This window comes from Ambystoma mexicanum, chromosome 8, assembly GCF_040938575.1.
Source record: "Ambystoma mexicanum isolate Mex_15411 chromosome 8, UKY_AmexF1_1, whole genome shotgun sequence".
Classification (NCBI taxonomy): Eukaryota; Metazoa; Chordata; class Amphibia; order Caudata; family Ambystomatidae; genus Ambystoma; species Ambystoma mexicanum.
Genome location: NC_090929.1, coordinates 152,940,326 through 152,963,042, shown reverse-complemented (window position 1 = coordinate 152,963,042; position 22,717 = coordinate 152,940,326). Strand labels below are relative to the sequence as shown.

The 22,717-nt window shown below is 45.5% G+C and overlaps 1 protein-coding gene across 4 annotated transcripts in view; it reads left to right on the top strand.

The window, feature by feature from the left end:
• CNTRL (centriolin) overlaps nt 1-22,717 on the top strand; it is a 1,220,196-nt gene that overhangs the window by 372,516 nt on the left and 824,963 nt on the right. For all 4 annotated transcript variants that reach the window (XM_069609523.1, XM_069609522.1, XM_069609524.1 and 1 more), the window contains one exon: nt 199-344. In XM_069609523.1, the coding sequence (XP_069465624.1) occupies nt 199-344 (146 nt within the window). The remainder of the gene's footprint in view (nt 1-198; nt 345-22,717) is intronic.

The window sequence follows — 22,717 nt, the reverse complement described above, 5'->3', positions numbered from 1 at the left end:
ATTTAGAAATAATCTTGTAGACATCTCTCTGAACTACGCCGTTGAAAATGGTTGTGCCTGCTTGCTTAGAGATCTACTTTTTCTCAAATTGCTATATTTCATTGATCCATGGTTTATGGGAAATGTCTGATTCAGTGTAAGACTTTGCAGGGCTGGTGATGCATTCTCTAAATTATCAACCATCTATCTTTCTTTTAGGAGGATAACAACACTTTGAACAGTCAACTTAAAGAGCTTCAGCGTCACCGGGACCAGACGGCCAATAATTTAATTCACCCTGAGCAAGTCACATCTAGAGTGGCAGAACTCAAGCGAAAACTTCAGACCGGGGTTGGGGAGGTCAGGTGCGTCATATAAAAATATGACCTTCAGTCAACTTTCTTTGGAACATAACTTAAATTGTATACCATTGAAGGATGCCATCCTGGAATGTAATGTTTCGCTGCCTGGTAGTGTCTCTCATTTTAGTTCATGTTTTTGTTACAAATGCTGTAAATGTAGTGTGGTTCTTTGGACAGTGAATATTATGTAATCTATGAACTCCTGATTCCTAAACAGAGCATACCGATATAGTAAACATTTAGGTGATTCTGTGCTATGTGTATATATATATTTAAACATGTTTTAATTTATGTATATTTTAAAACGCTACCGGCTCACTAACCATGGCATTCGGCCAGGTCAACTGTACATGTTCCCCCACCATATGGTTCTCTTGGACCCACTATGTTGCCAGGGCCTTTGGCCGTGGTCACTATACATGTCTTTCTGGTCCATTAGCCAGGTCTTTTGGCCCTGGCCATTGAGCATGGCTTTTGGCCGTTCCCACTTTATATTTTAAAACACTAGCAGGCCAATGCTTCGCCTGTGTCCACTGTACATGTTCCCCCAATATGTTTCTTTTGGACCCACTAGGTGGTCACGCCATTCGGCTGTGGCCACTGTACATGTCTTTCGTGCCCACTTGACGGGCCCAAAGGCCCTGGCCAGTGAGCACGCCCTTTGGCCATTCCCACTGTATATTTTAAAGCACTGGTGGGCCACTAGCCATGGCCTTTGTCCGTGTCCACTGTACATGCTCCCCAATATATTTCTTGGGGACCCACTAGGTGGCCACAGCCAAAGGCTTTGACCACTATACATGTCTATCGGGCCCACTTGACAGGGCCTTCCGCCCTGGCCACTGAGCATGGCATTTGACTGTGTCCACTGTATATTTTAAAACACCTACTTTTTTCTTTTTTCTTGCTAGCCATGGGCTTCGTCCATGCCCAGTATCCACAGCCTTCAGCCGTGACCAGTCTACATATTGTTTCGAAAGGGGTTCCTAAACGGGCCCACTAGCCATGGCCTTTGGCCGTGGCCACACCAGTAGGTTTCTTTTGGCCACACTAGCCACAGCCTTTGGCCATGTCCACTTTCCATATTGCACCCCTTGACATGTTGCCCTAATAGGTTTTGTTGGGGCCCACTAGACATGGCCTTCCATGTTGCACCATTCGGTTTCTTAAAGTAACCCAGAACCCATATCCTTCGGCCACACCCAGTACCACCCCCCCAACCCACAGTCCTCACTGTCCCCAACACCCACACCACCTCACTGTAGCTGTGAATTTCCTCTTTTTGAGGGATGCGGGGGAGGGGGGTACTAATCTCATTTCACTTTTAAAAAAAATATATTTTCCCGTGACCAGGGTTATATTTGCAATGTACTACAAATAACCCCTTTTATCTGTAAACACCCGCAAATAACCCTGGTTATTTTCGTGTGACGCACTTTGATTCCCGATCCCATTTTATTTTTTATTTTTTCTATTTTATTAAAGTGCATTAAGAAAAAGAAAAGAAAAATAGACACGGAAAGGAAACCACAAAATACTAAAATTAGAGATTTAAGAGAATGCCAATAAGCAAGACAATGTTTTTACATTAAAATGTCGAAGAGCTTCCTTGAAAATGTAAAAAGCAGCAGCTGTTATGACAAGGGATTCAGCCGAATAAATGACTCTCCAAAATTGATCAGACTCCCAGCTAGCGACAGAACTAATAAAATTGCCATAACCCTGTAGGGGAGAATTCTGAGAAATGTGCTAATTCCCTCCACTTTAGAGATCCCAGCAACTTTGCTGGATTTTGAGGACTTGTTTATTTTTTAACCTGGAGAGAGTGAGACTTTTTTTTAAAATTTTTTATTTTGTTTTTTTTTTCCCACTCTTTTACTTTAGTGTGATTTCTGAGCTTTGTGATTCTTTTGGTTATGGAGCCTGACAAACTCCATAGGCATCATCTTTTACATTGTGTCACACAGCACCTTCAGTGCAGCGGCACAGGGAACTCTTTCAGATTTCCCAAAGGTTTAAATACCTTCTCTGGGATAAACTACTGATTCCAAGAGCAGTAAAGTGAAATTGACTTTACTTACATTTGTAACTTTTTAGACCCAGCACACACTATCTTACAATAGGGTGCTCAAGGGGTTACTTATTATCCCCTTTTGTCTAGCTTCTCATGTAACATTTTTATGCTACCCCTTTCTCACTGAATGGCTGGTGGCAGTGGTTTCATTTTAACTACCGTGGTGTGCATTTACCCCGGACTGCGTTCGCAGCTGCAGTAAAGCACCCAAGGCTGCCATTTTTGTCAAAATGGCCCCAGTCTTCTTTCTTCACCATTTCTTTGTGGAAAGGGCCTTCTTGAGATTTACTCTGCGCGCCAAACCAGGTTTGGTCCCATTGTTCGCTTTGCCTTTGGCGGGATTCACGAGTGAAGCCCGCCTCTGGCTTCAGGGTGTCTGGGGTGGGCAGAAAGTGAGGGAGGTGCCCGAAACTCCCAGGAGACCCAAATGCACTCTGTAGTGATTGGCCGGCTGACTGTCCAGTAAGGACAGCCACCTTGCTGGGTGACTGACAGCTGTGCTGGAATTAATGGGAGAGAACTGAATAAAAGGCGAGGCTTTTGGCTTGGAAGGCAGTCGACCACTGGACGAAGGAGCCGAAGAAGAACTTGAAGAGGACGCCTGCTGCAACTCCTGGACCGTTGGTTTGCCCGGTGAAGCCCTGCTGCTGTGCTGAAACTCTACATTTGTATCAACATAGAAGCCCCTGCACGGACGACTTCTCACCTTGAGTTGGTGGGACCAATCAACTCCAAAGTAAGTCACCTGGGCATCCTTCTCGGAGCTGGTTGAATTTCCACAGAGTTGCTGCTGGAAACCGTATAGCCAGGGAGTGGAACACCAGATTGTTTGCGTTGCTTTTAAGCTGGCCTAGTGCTCCAGGAAGATCCTCCGGACTCCCAGGAAGCAGAAGTGACCGAATCTGAGCCCCCTCAGCAGAGTGCGGGGCCCCACAAGCAAGGAAAGTCCATCTTGACAGCCACGAACCGCAGTGTTGCTATTTGCGGTAAACACAGGGAGCTGAAACACTGAACAGCCACTGATTTGAAGATTGTCGGTTGCGAGCAGTGATCGTCCCATTACAGTGCAGGTGTCCCCAGAAGTCCTCTGTCTTGTCCCCACGACTGAGGCCCAGGAACAGTGAGATCTGCAGAGCGGCTCAGGAACAGAAGTCATCTGCTGCACTTTTCTTCACTACAAAGGTACTGTAAAAGGTCTGGGAGAACTTACCTCTTGCTCTAGAGTTGCTTGAATCTTCTACCCTCAAGTCTAATGGCTTGCAGCCCTGATTCTTCTTTTCTTCAAAGACTTCAAACATTGTGCAAAGACTTATCTACTTAACTACCAGAAGTGCTTCATACTATATAAGACTTTTGCCCATTCACTTTGGCTTAGCCTATTATACTGACTGACTGCTTAGCGGATCCAAAGGTATTTGCCTGCTTAATAATATTAGTGGTCTCTTGTTGTTCTACTAACCTTTTCCTTTTACCAACTTCTAACAGTATTCTAAATGCAACAGTAAGATATTAATGCCCCCTGCACCCTAGCTATTGAAGTCACCTGAGGGTGTAGGTTGTGTCTGTGGGCCACCCCAAAAGGGTCTTTACTAATTTAGAAACAAAGAGGGAATAGTATTGAAGTGTTTGTGTGTTACTTTTCATATTGATCCCTTCAGAAGGAGGCTTACTATAACTGACTGATAAATACATTAATAATAGTTTATTCAAGAAACCTTGTGTGTAAGAGTTTATTTCAATACTTGTCACTGTGAATATCTGTAACTCCCCTACAGCTCACATTGACCCTTCTTGAGATAAGCCTGGCTGCTCAACACGCTACCAAAACTGTGTAGTACAAGCTTATACCAAAGGTTGGGTTTCCTATACCTGTTGTCAGAGTTGTTTGTAGTGTTCCCAGAGGGTACTGCATACAAACTTTGCCTAACAAACCCTTAGCATATTTCTCAAACAGCAGAGGACATGCAATAAGGATGCGTCGACTGCTTTCAATGGTGTGCTATCAGAGGTGACAACACCTTTCCTCGCAACAAATGCCTCGCCAAGCTCCTGTGTATTCAAATGTGGGCAAGATGTGAACGCGCAAATAACATATAAAGGGTCTAAGATCATGAGAGCTAGGTTTTAACAGATAGGAACAAGAGGTTCTGGGGCGAAACCCCTGAGTGATATACTCAGAATATTTTCTTTTGATGTTTAACTTAATGACATTTTTGGATCTGTCCCAAACCATGGTTTTAGTTTTCAGCTCGGGGAAGAAGACAAGAGCGTTAGCATTGCTAGGAAGAGAGACCAGTCGAATCAAGAGAGGTGACTGATTGCTTTAAATCGCAATAGGACTGATTCAGAGAGTTACTATGCTCATTATGTGCAATGAGGTTGAATAGCGTATCACCCTCCTTGTAGGCTCAACAAAATGTGTGAAAAACTTAGTAAGTTGAATCAAGCAAAGGCCCAAAAGGGAAGGCAAGCCAAACTCCTATCTCAGGGCCGCCACAGGTATGGCATTGGGGCAAAGAAGGGTTCCCTCAATTAAATCGAACCATGTAACCAAGTGAGATTATAATCACTTAAGACCATAGAATAGGAAGGATTTTTTCCACACAAAAAAAACTCAATATTATAATCCCCCTTTCCTGGCTAATCACCAGCCATTTCTTAAGCACCTTCTGGATGACATAAATTGCCAAGAAATTGGGAAGTAGTGCAGGATTTAATAGGAATGTCCAAGTAGATGTATGATTTTACCCCTTCTAATACTGCCTCCTCTAACTTTCAAGAAAAACTCATTCTCCTACCAGAATGATTGCCCAAGATCATTTTCTTGGTCTTAGTGATATTGATTTTCATTTTGTCTTCAAAGGCAAAGGTGGACAAAGCATTCATGAAACACTGCATTCCGATTGGGGTGAGATATAATAAGTGTCAGCATATGCTATCCAAGACACGATTGTTTCCCCAATCGAGGGGGGATATTGTGGCATGATCTAATTGCAACATCCATGTCTGCCACATGGAGGTTAAAAGGCAGGGGGTGTCAAAATACACCCCTGCTTCAAACCTCGATTAGTCGGACTAGATCTTGTTAATTGTCCCCCTAAATCAGTGTCGACTACAACTAAAGTGCAAGTTTCCACCATAAAATAAGGCGAGATACGCCATCGAACGTGATGGTGTAATCGACATAAAGGTAGAGCCTCCTGCAAGGGCATCCAAGAAGATCAACCATTATGTAATGCAGTAACCAAATATTGTGTGAGATGTTATGTTCACTTCTGAAGCCTGTTTGAAATTTGCTTAAGAGTCCAAGCTGCTCCACCCACTGATTTCACTTTCACAGCAAAAGAGCCGCGAAAATGTTTTCACTGGCATCGATCATTGCAAGGAGTCTATAATTTAAGAGGTCTGATCTATTCCCCTTTTTAAATGCTAGAATGAGAATAGACTTCTGCCAACTGGCTGGAATGTTTCCTCTGTTGAGAATCCTAACATATACTAATGTGAGCAAATGGGCCCAGTATTTAGGATTACTCTTAAACACAATGTTCACAAGGCCATCAGGCCCAGGGGCTCGCAAACACTTGATTTTATAAATCATTGATAAAACATATGTTTTTTCTCAAAGCATTCAACAGAGGGTTGGGAATATCCATTGTCCAGTCCAGCCTCATTACCGATTGCCAGTGTCCAAAATAAAAGTTAGTAATATGCAAGATCCAATTTTCTTCAGATGTAGGATTGAGTTTCTTGAGCGCATAAACCGCCATGAACTTCCTATAAATGTGCCAACATTTTCTGCTACCATTTGATTTTAGCAATACAAAAAAGCGCCAATTGGCATTGTTAAAACTGTTTTTAGTTTATATGCCAATTTCCATATTGTGCGTGGAGAGATTCTATAGCTCTGATCTTACCATCAACAGTTAACAAATAAAGTCTATATATTAATTGAGTCCCTCTCTGACGGGCTTTCTTTTTTATTTTCAATGTTAACATAAAAGGCCAAACCCAGGGGATTCTGGGAAAATACTACCCAACCTGAGTAAAATGAGGTCCGACCCTTATCAACCATGGAACGGATATCCCAACCATGATGTCACAGCAAAAGAGCAATAGGGTGATCATCCTGGCAAAGAGTACAGTTAAACCTTGCAACATTGTGGGCAGTCCATACTAATGGATTCCCCTGCAAATTAACTGAAACATTCAAAGGTTTTTTAACATTATAATGATCAATAGCCTAAGAAAGGGTAGCATGATCACTGAGCATGGGAAAATCAGCGGTAAGGGGACTGGAAATGTTCCTGATCAATGGGCTGGCAAAAACAGTATACATTTCCATTAGACCACGTGTAAACATCACCCTTACCAGTGCTAGCCTTCACTTCCAGCACGGAGAGGTTATATCCACACAAAAATTCCACCCATTTAGAGCATTTTCCTCTAGTATAACCCAAGTTATCCCCATTATAACCCTGTTTAGGTGAATTTTTTTTAGCTCTGAACTTGGTCCTCACTCACTTCACCTACCCCCTACCCCCGCACCCCCCATCGCCGCAATTTCTCATGGTATTCTGTTTCCTCATCCCCACCTCTAGCCTGATGCCCTTTCATCCTTTTTCCTCCTCCAAATGGCATTTTTACCACTTTTCGTTTTCAGCTAACCCCAGTTATCTCTTGCATCGAACAAAAATAAATGGCAGCTTTTTCATTTCTGAAAAGCCTCACTGATGCATTGTGGGACACAAAGATAACTATAATTCGAATGGATTGTCCTCCCACGTATTCCTCATCTTAGATATATCCTTACCTTCAGCTTTGCTGCTTTGGAAAATAAATTTCTCTCCACCACCGGGCTCTACTCGAGGCTGCAGCGTCTATGTCCCTCGGCGGCATCCGTTGAGCGCTGACGACATCCGCTGTATAAATGCCTCGAGCCGCGCCCGTTGGCTTCAGTTCCGTTTTTCCGTTAGCTTAGCTTTGGAGCGAGAAAACGGCGCTTCAGTTCGTGAATATGTTGTCATCATCAAATCCTTCCACGCCAAAGACTGGATTAAAAAAATGCCAGAAATGTGGGAGGAAAATGTCGCTGGGTGACACCCATCGGAATTGCCTTTGGTGCCTCGCTTCCGACCACCGTTTAGACGAGTGCAGTTCCTGTCAATCGATGACTCATAAAGCATTAAAGGAATGGAGAAGTAAACTGGCGGTGGGGGAGGAGTCCTCGAAGTTTTCTTCGTGGGGGAAAAGAGACTCGGCCGAGTCTTCTTTAAGACGTCACAAACCCAAAAAGTCTAGTTCGAGGAGTAGATCCAGGAAGTCCTCTTCTTCTTCCTCAAAAAAGGCGAAGAAAACACTTCCTCGACGTCGTCTGAGGAAGTTATCACATGTCCGTCAAAACATGATTGCCCAAAAAAGTGGGAAACCTTCAGAATATATATGCTAAAGATCTTTGAGGATGCGACCCAGACACCCTGCTCATACAAAGAGTGACGTGGTAATATCTAAGACAAGAAAATCGGGTGAGGGTGTCATCCAGGGAGTCTTCCCCGACACCTCATAAAAAACACCTAACGGTGCAGAAATCGGGTTAGTACTCGATAAAATGGCATCGGATACTCATCCGCCATTAAAATCCTCGTCAAAGACTTCCTCGAAGCCTCTGTCAAGGCAATCGAGCACAGGATGTCGACAGACCATTCCAAGAAGGTTATGTCGAGTGCACAGTCAACAGTGTCAAAGGCTCCTTCGACGGTGTTGACAGCGTCGACAATTCCTTCGAAAGTGTCGAAGGTTACCTCAACGGTATCGAAGGCGATACCTATAACGTCGATGCCATTGATGCCCTTGTCGACGTATTTGTTCATTCCTGTTGCAAAATCTGTCGAAGTCTATGCCACCTGAAATTGCTTCACCCTGAAAGTAGGTAAGATTTCTTTTTATAACCATGTCCTCCATTTATGAGGGAGGTTCATCAGCAGACGAAGATGTTTCACCAGCTGGTGTGAAATTTGGTACAAAACAGGTCCCTGAGGAGTTCATTGATCCTCAATCTAAGATGGCAGACTTATGAGTGCTTGCAGTCAGCAAGTGGTCTGGACACATCTCCAGAATATGAATCTGAAAAGCCTGACCCGGCTGAGCATGCAGATGCAGGATACAGAAAGTTAATGAACAGGGTACCTGAATTTATGGGGTGAAGCAGAAATTCACCTATTTATCAGGAGGATGATATGACTGACATCCTTTCGGGGGGACCTCAACAAGACCCCATACTCCTTTTTCACGTAGCTCTACAAATGAAGGTGACCACTGGATGGGAAAACCCTGAGTCTACTCCGGCAGTAAATAAAAAATATGTTTCAAAATACAGACCATGTTCTTCAAATCCTGAATATTTGAGTAAACACCCATCACCTGAGAGTCTTGTAGTTCAGGCGGCTACCTCTACTAGGAATGCGGCATATCCTACAATTTCCCCAGATAGGGATGATAAGAAGATCGGTGCATGGTCCCAAAAGATTTTTTTCTCCGGGGAGGCTGGCATTAAAATCTACACATGTAACTTGCACCCTTGCAAGATTTACATACACCCTGTGGACACGGCTGACCGCATCAGTAGGTCCATGGCGTCTAGTACTGTGCTACGTAGGTTTGCGTGACTGAGGAAGTCAGGTTTTGCACCAGATGTGCAGGCAAGACTTCTAAATATGCCATTTAACGGGTCAAGGTTGTTCGGCAGCAAGGCGGATGAAAGTTTGGAGAAGCTGCAGACCTCCAAAGCGGCAGCAAAATCACTTGGTGCTGATATACGACAACCTCAACAACGCCCTTACACAGGCTCATCTTCCTGGAGGGGTCGTCCCTTTATTCCTCATTTGGAAAGGGAAGGGGAGAGGCCAGTTAAAGAGGACAAAAGACATTTGCTCAGGGTGAGGCAAAGGTACTAGATCTGCCCCATTAACGGCAACTGTCCCTTCAGCCACTGCTGCAGCTGCCGTAAAGCCACTCGGAGGTTTTGACCCACAAGACCCCCGTTGGTAGGCAGGATCTCGCAGCATCTGTAAGAATGGCGGGGCATAATTGCAGATGCTTGGGCACTGTAGACAGTATGCCAGGGTTACTAACTTCCTTTTCAAAAGAAACCTCAATCACCCGCCGGGATACAACTCTGCCAAACATCCAGACCCGCTCCTGTTGCAGGAAATCTTAACCCTGCTACAGAAAGGTGCAATAGAACATGCACCTGTAGTGGAGAGTCCCAAGGGTTGGTATTCCCCATATTTCCTTATACCAAAGAAGGACGGAGGATTGAGACCCATCTTAGACTTGAGAAACTTGAACAAGTTCCTCAGGAAGGACAAGTTCAAGATGGTCACACTCTCTCATATCCTTCAGGCTCTCCAACTCCAAGACTGGTTGGTATCATTGGACCTTCAGGATGCTTACTTTAATGTGGCAGTACATCTCAAACACAGGAAGTACCTGAGGTTTGCGATTTCAATTCTCACTATCAGTTTCAAGTTCTGCCTTTCGGGGTGACCTCCGCCCGAGAGTTTTCACCAAGTTGATGGCGGTGGTGGTAGCGGGCTCAGGATAAGGGGAATTCACGTCTACCCCTACCTGGACGATTGGTAGATCAGGGCACGTTCTCCCGAACAAGCCCAGGAGCATCTATCCAACATCTGCCACTTCCTTCACAGACTGGGCTTTTCTCTGAACTTAAAGTCAAACATGATACCATCACAGAAACTCCAGTGTATCGGAGCAGTCCTGGATACTTGCTCGGGCAAAGCCTCGCCTCCCGAAGAGAGAGCTCACCACGTTCTGCAGATGGTAACAAAATTCCAGAATGCCCAGCATCTACTGGCCTTCGATTTTCTCAGGTTGCTCGGTCTTATGGCATCCTGCATTTTTCTGGTGCCAGAAACCAGATTGAGGATGAGATCCCTTCAATGGGCCCTCAGGACTCAATGGTCCCAATTTTCAAAGGAAATGTCAGATCTTCGATGGTGTGCTTGTAGAGAACATATCCTCAAGGGAGAATCTTTTTGGCAACCATGGCCAGAGATAACGGTAGTGATGGACGCTTCACTCACAGGGTGGGGAGCTCGCACCAACAAGTTGACCATCAGCGGTCGTTGGTCTCCATTGGAGTCCAAACTACACATCAACCTATTGGAGATCAGGGCAATCAGAAGGCTGAAGGCCTTCCTGCCCTCTGTATGGGGAAAGAATGTCCTGATAATGACAGACAACACAGTAGTCATGTACTACCTCAACAAGAGAGGTGGTGTAGGGTCACTTCCACTGTGCAGAGAAGCAAGGCAGCTCTGGTTCTGGGCGATACAAGAAGGGATGTCTGTCGGTAGTTCATCTAGCGGGAGAGCAAAACACAGCGGTGGATGCTTTAAGCAGGCATAGCACAGTCTCCCACGAGTGGGAATGAGCTCAGGAAGTCCTTCAAGCGATCTTCGCCCTTTGGGGAACCCCTCAAGTGGATCTGTTCGTGACCAGTGTCAACAGGAAGTGTGAACTGTACTACTCAAGGGAATTTCCTCCGAAAGGAGCTCTAGGAGATGTTTGTGGTGGACTGGGAATTTCCACTCCTGTACGCGTTTCCTCCAGTCCCTGTGATCCCTCAAGTAATCAGGAGGCTAAGGAGGTCCAGCAAATCCCTGATCATAATTGCCCCTGATTGGGCCAGGAGAACATGGTACCCGGACCTTCTGGACATGTCCATCTGCCCTCCAATACTACTTCCACAAAGAGAGGACATGCTCTCAAGAGAGGAAGGTCGGGTTCGCCATCCAGAGGTCAAAACACTCAACCTTCACGCATGGCTTCTGAGAGGCTGAGATACAAGGATTGGGACCTTCCGGATGACGTTATGGAGATTTTGCTTTCGGCCAGAAGACCAGCAACTAAATCTCTGTACCGGTGTCGTTGGAATAAGTTCAGTAACTGGTGTAAAGATTAGAATGTGGACCCTTTTTAGTGTAATATTCCCACAATATTGTCTTTTCTGCTTCACTTGCCCAATCTGGGGCTCCAGGTTGGCACAATAAAGGGTTATTTAGCAGCACTATCCATTTGTAAGCGCTCCTTGGAGGAAGAATCTTATTTCAAAATACCCTTGATTACGCAATTCTTAAAAGATCTTAATAATGTGTTTCCTCCAATACCTTTTCAAGTACCTGTGTGGGACTTAAACGTAGTATTAAAGTTCCTCACATGCATCCCGTTTGAGCCTTTGCATTCTTGTCCGTTAATGCTCCTTACTTAAAAAACATACTTCGAAGGGATTGTGTCCTCCGACGTATTGCTTATCTTAGATATCTCCTTCCAGCTCTGCTGGCCTTGGAAAATTTTTCTCTAAAGGGCGCTGCGCGTCGACGTCCTCCGAGCCGATGTCCCTCGACAGCCTCCGTATCGACGTCGACGTCATCCTGCCTATAAAGGCCGCGCGCAGCGTCCGTTGCTCAGTTCCGTTTTTCCGCACTTACTCAGTGCCTCGGAATACCGTTGCTCAGTTTTTGTCAGGTTAATCCTATTTACCTCGAGTTATTCGATACCGTACTCGATGGCTTCTTCGTCGGAACCGACAACTCCTCGATCCGGCTTCAAAAAATGCCGAGATTGTGGGGAAAAGATGTCGCTGACTGACCCTCACAGAGTTTGTCTGTGGTGTTTGGGAGCTGAACACCATTGTTCGGAGTGCGAGGACTGTATGTCCATGACATTCATCTCCTCGTCACCATTCGCGCTCCAGGTCTCGGAGTGGGTCCCATCACTCCTCGAGATCGAAGCACTCGAAGAGGAGATGTCGAAGATCCCCTTCTCCGTCTTCCTCTTCCTCTGTTTCTCCAAAGAGAATCCCTTGCCCCACGAAACATAGTTCCCGGGCTGAATGGGAGGAATTCCGCAAAAATATGATGAGCGTCTTCGAGAAAGCGGCCTCGACCCCCTCGAAGACTGCCGAGAGCGATGCTCTGGTCGAAAGACCCGAAGGTCAAAAACGCCGCGAGTCGCAGTACCCGGCGAAGGAAACCTCTCGAGCGCGTCTCGAACTCTCGAGTAGGACTATGACCTCAAAACCTTCGTCGAAGGTTCCGTTGACGCAGTCGACGAAGGTTCCGTCGACGCCGAGGTCGGTGTCTTCGACGCCGTTGTCGAAGGGACCTTCGACACACGGGTCTGTTGACTCGACGCCAGCTTCGACACCGGCGTCGACGCCAAGAAAAGTCACGGTTACGACACACCCAGTGACTATCCCCAGGTCCTCGATGGCGTCGAGATTGTCGAGCAGAATCCCAATTCTGTCGAGGTCATCGAGGCCTCCGCCTTTGTTTTCGACGCCACGCTCGAAGCCTTCGACATCGACGACATCGACGTTTTCGAGGCCGATTATGACAAGTTCGGCACCCTCTGCCTTGGAAATGGGGTTTACACCCTTTATGAGTTCAGAACAATTGAGAACTATGTCCTCAATTATGGAAGAGGGTGAATTGTCTGAACAGGAAGACACATTTGAGTTGCAGGGACCTGTAACCCCAATTAGAGAGGAACTTTCCTCTGAAGAACGCAGGTTAAAGGATCTTCATGATTCCTTACATGAGGCAAGTGGGTTAGACACTTCCCCTGAGGTGGAGTTTGCTAAGCCAGCCCGGGGGAGCATGCTTAAACCCCCTATAGAGCCTTAATGGCCAGGATCACAGAGTTTATGGGGTGGTCTGCACCTTCACAATCTTTCCAACAAGATGACCTCACGGATATTCTTGACAAAGGCCCACAGGAGGATCCTGTGGTGCCTTTTCATAAAGCTCTTCAGAGGAAGATTATGACGAACTGGGAAACCCCAGATGTCGTCCCGGCAGTAAATAAAAAACTGTCTACAAAATACAGGGTATCTTCTACAGACCCAGAGTTTTTGTCAAAACACCCATCCCCAGAAAGTCTGGTGGTACAGGCAGCATCTTCTACTGATGTCAAGACGGCTTATCCTACCGTCCCGCAATATGATGCTATGGCAAAGAAAGTTTTTTCGGCATGTAGCATGGCGTTAAAATCTGTTAATGCTACTTGCACCCTTGCTAGATTCAGCCATACACCTTGGGAGTGTGCTTCTACAGCGGCTGACTGCATCCCGGAGGGAGAAGAAAGGGAGGCTTTCCTGAATATCATACAGGACGGTAAAGACGCTATGTGCGAATCCCTCCAGACGGGCATTGATTCAGCTGACAGTATCAGCAGAGCAATGGCGGCAAGTACAACAACCAGGAGATTCGCTTGGTTGAGAGTCTGGTTTTGCCCCAGATGTGCAAGCCAGGCTCTTGAACATGCCATTCGATGGCTCTTCTTTGTTCGGGAAAAAGGCGGATGACAGTTTAGAGAAACTGCAAACTTCAAAAGCAGCAGCAAAATCCCTAGGCGCTGCAATCCGTCAGAAACCTTTTCGTCCCACAGGAACCTATGCGAGGGGCAAGTCCTTTCGCTTCTACTCCGCATTCGGAAGAGGTAGAGGAGGACCGGCTCAAAGGGGACAAAGAAGAACTACTCGAGGTGGATGGGGTAGATATTCAAAAGCCGCAGCAACAGCAGGTGCCTCTTTACCATCGGCATCTGCATCAGCCGCCCCAAAACCACTCTGAGGACTTCCCTCACAGGACACCTGTAGGAGGCAGGTTGAGTCAACATCTGGCGGAATGGCAGGCTATCACGTCAGATGCTTGGGCATTGGAAACAGTTGCCCAAGGTTACTGCCTGCCTTTCCTACGCATACCTCAGAGTCATCCACCGGGGATCAGCTCTCAGAAAGCTCCAGATCCGCTCCTCTTGCAGGAAATTTTGGACCTGCTAGAGAAAGGTGCCATAGAACCGGTACCTGTAGCGGGGAGGAACAAGGGCTGGTACTCCCCTTACTTTCTCATTCCAAAGAAAGACGGAGGACTGAGACCCATCTTGGACTTGCGAGAATTGAACAAATTCCCCAGGAAAGACAAATTCAAGATGGTCACTCTTTCTCAGATCCTCCAGGCCCTTCAGTTCCAGGACTGGTTGGTATCTCTGGACCTTCAGGACGCTTATTTCCATGTGCCTATCCATCTCAAACACAGGAAATACCTGAGGTTCCCAATTGGCAACTCTCATTATCAATTTCGAGTGCTGCCATTTGGGCTGACCTCCGCCAGAGGGTCTTCACCAAGCTGATGTCGGTAGTGGCTGCAAGTCTAAGGAGGGAAGGGATTCACGTCTACCCCTACCTGGACGATTGGTTGATCAGGGCTGTATCTTCGGAACAAGCTCAGATCCAGCTAAATCACGTGTGCCACTCCCTTCACAAACTGGGCTTCTCCCTCAATTTAAAGAAGTCACAAATGATACCATCGCAGAGACTCCAGTTCATCGGAGCGATCCTGGACACTTCCCTGGGAAAAGCCTCGCCACCAGAGGTGAGGGCTCAAGATATTCTACAGATGGTTACCAAGTTCCAAAATGCCCAACGTCTCCCAGCCTTCGACTTTTTGAGGTTGCTAGGCCTCATGGCATCCTGCATTTTCCTAGTGCCAGAGGCTCGCCTGAGAATGAGATCCCTCCAGTGGGCACTGAGGACTCAGTGGTCACAATTCTCAGGAAGAAAGACAGATCTTCTTCAGGTTCCCGACAGGGTGGCTCGAGACCTTCAGTGGTGGGCCTGTCAGGAGAACATTCTGAAAGGAGAACAGTTTTGGCAACCCTGGCCGGAGATAACAGTAGTCACAGATGCCTCACTCACGGGGTGGGGAGCCCACGCCAACGACTTGACCATCAGCGGTCGTTGGTCTCCATCGGAGTCCAGACTACATATCAACCTGTTAGAGCTGAGAGCCATCAGACTTGCGCTGAAGGCGTTCCTGCCAGCTGTACAAGGGAAAAATGTCCTGATAATGACGGACAACACGGTGGCCATGCATTACCTCAACAAAAGAGGAGGCGTAGGATCACTACCCCTGTGCAGAGAGGCGATGCAGCTCTGGTTTTGGGCAATCCAAGAAGGAATCTCTCTATCGGCAGTTCACCTAGCCGGAGAGAAGAACTTGACAGCGGACGCTCTGAGCAGGCAGAGTACAGTTTCCCACGAGTGGGAACTAGCTCAGGAAGTCCTTCAAGAGATCTTCGCCCTTTGGGGAACCCTCAGGTGGATCTGTTCGCCACCAGCGTCAACAGGAAGTGCGATCTGTTCATAGTGGACTGGGAGTTTCGCTTCCGTACGCGTTCCCATCGGTCCCTGTCATTCTTCAAATGATCAGGAGGTTGAGAAGATTCCGGAGAACCATGATCCTAATTGCCCCGGATTGGGCCAGGAGAACGTGGTACCCGGACCTTCTAGACTTGTCCATCTGCCCTCCAATTCGACTTCCACTCAGAGAGAACCTACTCTCACAGAAGGGAGGTCTGGTTCTCCACCCAGACATCAAAACCCTCAACCTTCACGCTTGGCTTCTGAAAGGCTGAAGTACAAGGATTGGGACCTCCCTGATGATGTTATGGAGGTGTTGCTTTCGGCAAGGAGGCCAGCAACAAAGTCTTTATACCGCTGCCGTTGGAACAGATTTTGCAGCTGGTGTAGAGAACAGAGTATCGACCCCTTTTCATGTGGTACACCAATGGTTTTGTCCTTCCTACTATATTTGGCGAATTCAGGCCTTCAAGTTGGCACCATTAAGGGCTATCTCGCAGCGCTATCCATCTATAAGCGCACTGCGGAAGAACCATCCTATTTCAAGTTACCCTTGGTAATACAGTTTCTAAAGGGGTTAACCAATGTTTATCCCCCAAGGCCATTCCAAGTTCCCCTGTGGGATTTAAACTTAGTCCTAACTTTCCTGATGGGCTCACCTTTCGAACCACTCCATTCTTGTTCGTTAAGATTCCTTACCCTTAAAACTGTTTTATCAATAGCACTTACATCTGCTAGAAGGGTGAGCGAATTACAAGCTCTTTCTTGTAAACCCCCTCATACAATCTTTCACAAAGACAAAGTTGTCCTGCAAGTGAAGCCTAATTTCCTCCCAAAGGTGGTTTCTGAATTCCATATCACTCAGAAGATTACCCTACCATCTTTCTATCCTCCTCCTCATCCGGGGAAAGATGAAGAGAGGTTACACAGGCTAGACCCTAGAAGGGCTTTAAGTTTTTACATCAGTAGACTAGCCATGATAAGACAGGCAGACCAGCTGTTTGTAGGTTACACAGGTCACAAGCTGGGGTTACCAATAACTAAGCAGACCATTTCCAGATGGATCATTCTAGCCATTCTGGAATGTTATAAACTGGCAGGGAAAGAGCCCCCTCAAAACCTTAGGGCTCATTCGACCAGAGGTATTGCAGCTTCATCGGCCCTCAAAAGAGGTGTGCCGGTTAAAGACATCTGTGCGGCCGCTACATGGTCGTCTATCCATACCTTTACACGATTTTACAACTTGGATTCCTCCTCCAGTCAAGAGACTAGGTTTGGAAGGGCTGTACTGCACTCTATTCATCAATAGAAGACAGAGTGAAGTCAATACTCCCTCCTCCAATAATAGAATACTGCTATGGGAGCCTATCTAAGATGAGGAATACGTCGGAGGACACAATCCCTTCGAAGAACAAGTTACTTCTTACCTTGTAACGTTCTTTCGACGGGATGTTCCTCCGACGTATTCCTTATCGACCCTCCCATCCATCCCCGCAGTTCTACTTCCCTTGTTGTTGCAGCTTACGCTCCTTCAGGGTGATTAGTTTAGTCCAGAAAGAATTATTGTGGGCTACAAAACGGAACTGAGCAACGGACACTGCGCGCGGCCTTTATAGGCAGGATGACGTCGACGTCGATACGGCGGCTGGCGAGGGACATCGACTCGGAGGACGTCGACGCGCAGCACCCTCTAGAGAAAAATTTTCCGAGGCCAGCAGAGCTGGAAGGAGATAACTAAGATAAGGAATACGTCGGAGGAACATCCCGTCGAAAGAATGTTACAAGGTAAGAAGTAACTTGTTCTTCTAGTGGCAATTACATCAGCCCACAGGGTGAGTGAGTTGCATACGCTTTCTAGCAGACCTCCTCACACCGTCTTTTACAAAGATAAGGCTGTTCTTAGGTTCAAACCCTCTTTTTCTGCCAAAAGGTGGCTGACTTTCACCTGTCACAAAAAAACACACTGCCTGCTTTTTACCCCCCCCCTCACGCAAGTAAGGAGGAGGAAAGACTACACAGATTCGACCCTAGGAGGGCTCTTAGTTTCTATATTTCAAGACTGGCAAAATTACGTCAGTGTGACCAACTCTTTGTGGGATACACTGGCCGTAAATTGGGGCTGGCAGTGACTAAGCAAACATTGTCGAGATGGATAATTTTGGCTATCACTGAATGTTATAGATTGTCTGGGAAAGATCCTCCAAATGGGCTGAGAGCTCATTCAACCAGGGGCATGGCGACTTCAGCAGCACTTCAAAGGGGTGTCCCAGTGCAAGATATTTGTGCAGCAGCCACCTGGTCATCCATTCACAGATTTATGGAATACTATGCCCTAGATTCGACTTCTTCACAGGGAGGTCTCTTTGCTATATCATTACTTCCTTCTGTACATGATTAATATCTCTGTTCTCCCTCATCCAATACAAAACTGCTTTGGGAGTCTATCTAAGATGAGGAATATGTGGGAGGACGCAATCCATTAAAAGAAAGTTACCTACCAACTGTAACGTTCTTTCGATTGGATGTTCCTCCCACGTATTCTTCATCGACCCTTCCACCCTACCCCACAGTACAGTTTACATGGTTTACACTCAAAGTTCCTTTAAAGCTTGGGGTCAAAAGAGACATGCCATTATCTACAATCCATTGGCTAATATACGAAAAACAGAACTGAGGCCAACGGGTGCGGTTCGAGGCATTTATACAGCGGATGACGTCGGCACTTGATGGATGCCACCGAGGGACATCGATGCTGCAGCCTCGAACAGAGCACCCTCTGGTGGAGAGAATTATTTTTTTTTTTCCGAAGCAACATAGCTGAAGGTAAGGATATATCTAAGATGAGGAATACGTAGGAGGAACATCCAGAAAGAACGTTACAGTTGGTAAGTAACTTGTTCTTTTGGGAGAAGGGGGGGACCCCATTCTCCATCAAATATTTTAACAATTACTGAATGTAATAACCCCAGACCTCTCCCAGAAATCGAGTCAATGTTTTGTGCCCAAGATTGTTTTGTACCTGGTTCAATTCGTTCCAGCGGTTTTAGCTGTGCGCTGTGCAGAAATTGTGACTTTTTCCTCTATGGGGAAATAAAGGTGAGTAGGCCAAAAAGTGTTTTTTGTTTTATTAATAACTTTTTAATTTTTTTAACAATTCTTTCCGAGAATTCCAGTCAGTGGGTGGGGAGCTCCTATGACAAACATATTGTTTGCAGAATATTAGTCAAATCCGTCATGCAAGTCAAAGTTATTAGCAATCCAATTTTGGGATTTCCTTTTGAACTTGATACCCAACTATAGTAGAGAGAGTAGCACTGCTGTGTAAGTTAGTGAACATTTACTGAAGCTAGCGGCTTGGCTCTGAGCTAATTTGCATACCCACAATGCCTTGCTGGTGTGGCTCTGAACTGGCGGTATACTTCAGCAATAGTTACTAGGTGGCGTTGTGGAATGTGAGACTTGGCTCAAATGAAATATTGCACATTTATCTTATGGGACGGAACAGATGCAGACTGGCTGGAATATTTTTAACTCCTCAACACAAACGATGATAACCTGAGATTCACAGAACAGCACAAAAGAGAGGAGATAGTATATCTGAATATTAAAATCAAGATAGTAGGAGGCACAATCACTACTGAACTATATACCGTAAGGAAACCAGCACCAACTCAGTACTACATGCTACTAGTGCACACCCCACCAACCTGAAAACCAGTATACCCTACAGAGTTCCTACGCCTTAAGGGAAATTGCAGCAAAGAAAAGAACCTGTGAGAAAAACTCAAATAGCAGCTGCCAGGTTTCATGCAAGAGGATATTCGAAAGTAATCATCAGTAAGGTGCATCACAAATGCTCAAAGCAGACCAGAAGTGATGTACTCACCATAGGAAGTATAAAAAGTCTGAAGCCCCAAGATTCGACCAAATGCATTAGGTCTATTAAAACCTTCAACGACGGAGCTAAAGAGGTGCAACGGATCCCAGGAAAACATTGGCATCTCCTAACCAGAGACCAGGATGTCCGTCCTCACATTCAAGCAAATGCAAGTGTAACCTTTAGAAAAACTGCATCAATACAATCAAAACTGTCACTAAGTCTATTCCAATCGGCCGTTCCGCCAGCACCAACAGGGTGGCTAATGGATAAACCCATTGGCGTCTACAAATGTACCAAATGTAAGGCCTGCCAATTTGGGGCCAATGTCAAAAGCTACGACTATCCACGCACAGGATGAGAAGTTAAAATCAAGAAGTTAATTACATGCATGACTAAATTCGTTGTATATGCAGCAATTTCATGTAACTGCAAATTATGGTACATTGGTAGCACCGAGTTGGAGGTAACAGCCAAAATACAACATCTGAGAGCAATTAAAAATGGCAATATTTGTCCAAACATTTTGAAGAGGTACACCAAGGAGACATTTCTTGATTCAATTATTTTGCCATCAATGCAATATCCCACCATCCAAGGGGAGGCAACAGAGAAGGAAGACTTGGACAAGCTGATTGCAGATACATTATTGATTATGATTCTAAGACTCCCAAAGGACACAAGGATGAATAAACTATACACTTTTGTGGGAGACTAACCACCAAATCTTGTCTAAAAATTCTCTCTGCCTCCCTTTGTTCCCAAAATGCTATGTTAGTTTCTATACGTTATGTGCAATTTACTAGATGCAATAGTGATGAACAGGTTGATTTTAAATTAATTATAATGTATTTTCATGTATATGTTTTCGATGCAAATTAATGTTTTGCATGGCCCATATACTTTGTGCTTCAATTTTACCCTCCCATATAACAAATTATTTTAGCGGAATAAAGATCATAAGCAGTAATTGTTTGATTTGAATGCCTGGTACGGGATTTCTCATTAGAATGTCATTAGTTTATCACATGGGAGTTAGAGGTTGAGGCTCCTTAGAGTAATGCAGGCCTTAGTAATACAAATAATGTCAAGCCCTATGCACTTAATCATATAACCATACGATTGAGCAATCAAGCACTTTATTGAAAGTTTTGCACTATGTCTCCTACGGACCTCCACCCAGTCCCAGTAGGATATTTAATAATGAGCTAATAGCCTGATCCCACAAATCAAATGCTATTTCTAGTGTTACTGGTTTTAACTATTCTGCACTAAAACCCCTAGCACTTTACTATGGATTGTTCATAATTACTGCTAGGTATTATGTCTTTCACGCAGTGTGGTACAGCCATAGGACGATGTTTAATCATTTTGGCAGTCTGATTTCAGAGGTCGAGTGCCTAGCTTTGAGCAAATGTAGCTCGATTGCAATATAGAAGTGGTATTTATAAAGTCAACAAAGCCATTTACTTTTATTTAGAACCCCCATAGTTGCCTCAAATGACAAATACCTCGGAGCCAATGTTCCAAACTATTGCACCAAGTGCAAAGCACTTGATTTCAGAATATTTCCAAATTGCTGCCAGGCACTAAACTCCAATGTTGAGACTTCAGAGTTAATACCTCAAATTATCTTGCACCAAGCTCTTTACTATGGAGGGTTCTTAACTGCTAGTAGGCACTAAGCACTTAATGTATGACAACCAGCTCCTAAACCCATGAAGCAGCTATTCTAAAGCGTGTCAAATAATATACCATCATAAGTATACACTAATGCAAAAACGATTAGCTGCAAATACACACTGTATTTATACAAGTATAAACCTACATAATCTTTAAGTGATAGATATATTATCTTCACTATAAGTACCAACACATTCCAAAATGGCAGGCTGCATTGCCTGTGTCAAACATATATGGGGATGAACCAGGTCATTAACACTAAAGAGGGACACCGTAACAGATATAAAGGGGTCTTTGCAAAACTTGTTTTTACAAATCTGAGGAAGCCCGCAAGAGTGAAACACGTTGTTGTTTGCTGTCTGTGATGTCCACACCTACTTCAATAAAGGAATGAACTAATGCCTGTGGGAATTGGAGTACATTATTGAAATCAATGGAGCGAGTGCTGCCACTTGCAGGCAGAAGAGGTTCTCTCCTGCCTGCTTCTTTCGTTGTTATATATATTTCACTTTGCGTTGTCAAATTTTACTTACTTTACACTTGGGTCACTGCAGTTTGCATGTTATTGATGCAATGGATTGCACAGCTGCCCCCATTCAAATCAGTAAATCGTAGGCAGTGAGGTTTTCCCACTGCATTTCCCCTCTTTATCAATTAAGTTTCAATCCATGCTACATTTGTCCTCTAATATGGCTTTCATGCCCTGCCAGAAGGCGGCGGAAATGGCCTTTTAACGGCTCTCCACCCCGAGCTAAGGGCTCAGCTCGGGCTGAGGGCTGTTGAAGGCCATGTCTGCCCGACTGGCAGGGCATGAAAGCCATTGGCACCCCGGGGTTCGTCCAGGGTGCGAATATCATTCAACATTTTTCATCAGGAGATACGTGCTGCTAAAACAGCCAATATCACAATGAAAACTGGAAAGGAAAAAAAATGTCCGCCAGATGATAGAACCTTTCTGGACTGGAACGCAATGCTCCGGTTCAGCAGGTACGTCGAGGGGGTGGGGCGGCAACAGGGAAGAGGTCCTGTGGCCTCCCCGCAACGATAACAAAACAAACCGGGGAAGGGCCTCGGATGGCTCAGGCAGGGATTGTGTATTCTCACCTACTTTTCCAGCCATCTGATTGGCTGATCGCCCTGCCCATGGTGCAAATGCCTTTTAACCGTGTCCTGCTAATCTTTTCATGTGTTATACTTAGTTACATATAGCTATTGTACCTGAAGCTGAAAGAAGCAAAAGAGGGTGAACGAAACGTAGAAGAAGCAAAGGATAAAGATAGCCATGAAGTGGAGGTGAAGGAGAAAGAGGAAAGAGGATAAAAGGCATAATTACAATTAAACTATGGCAGAGACAGAATTCAGTGAGGTAGCAGAGAAGGAAGAAAAGAGGCCAAAGTAGGATAAAGACTGGAAGGGGAAACTGGAGTCAGGAGGAGGAGGGAAGAATAGAGGATGGAGTGAAGGAGGGAGAGGATCAAGGAGAAGGGGAGAAGGGGAGGAGGACAGTGTTGTGGCACTACAAG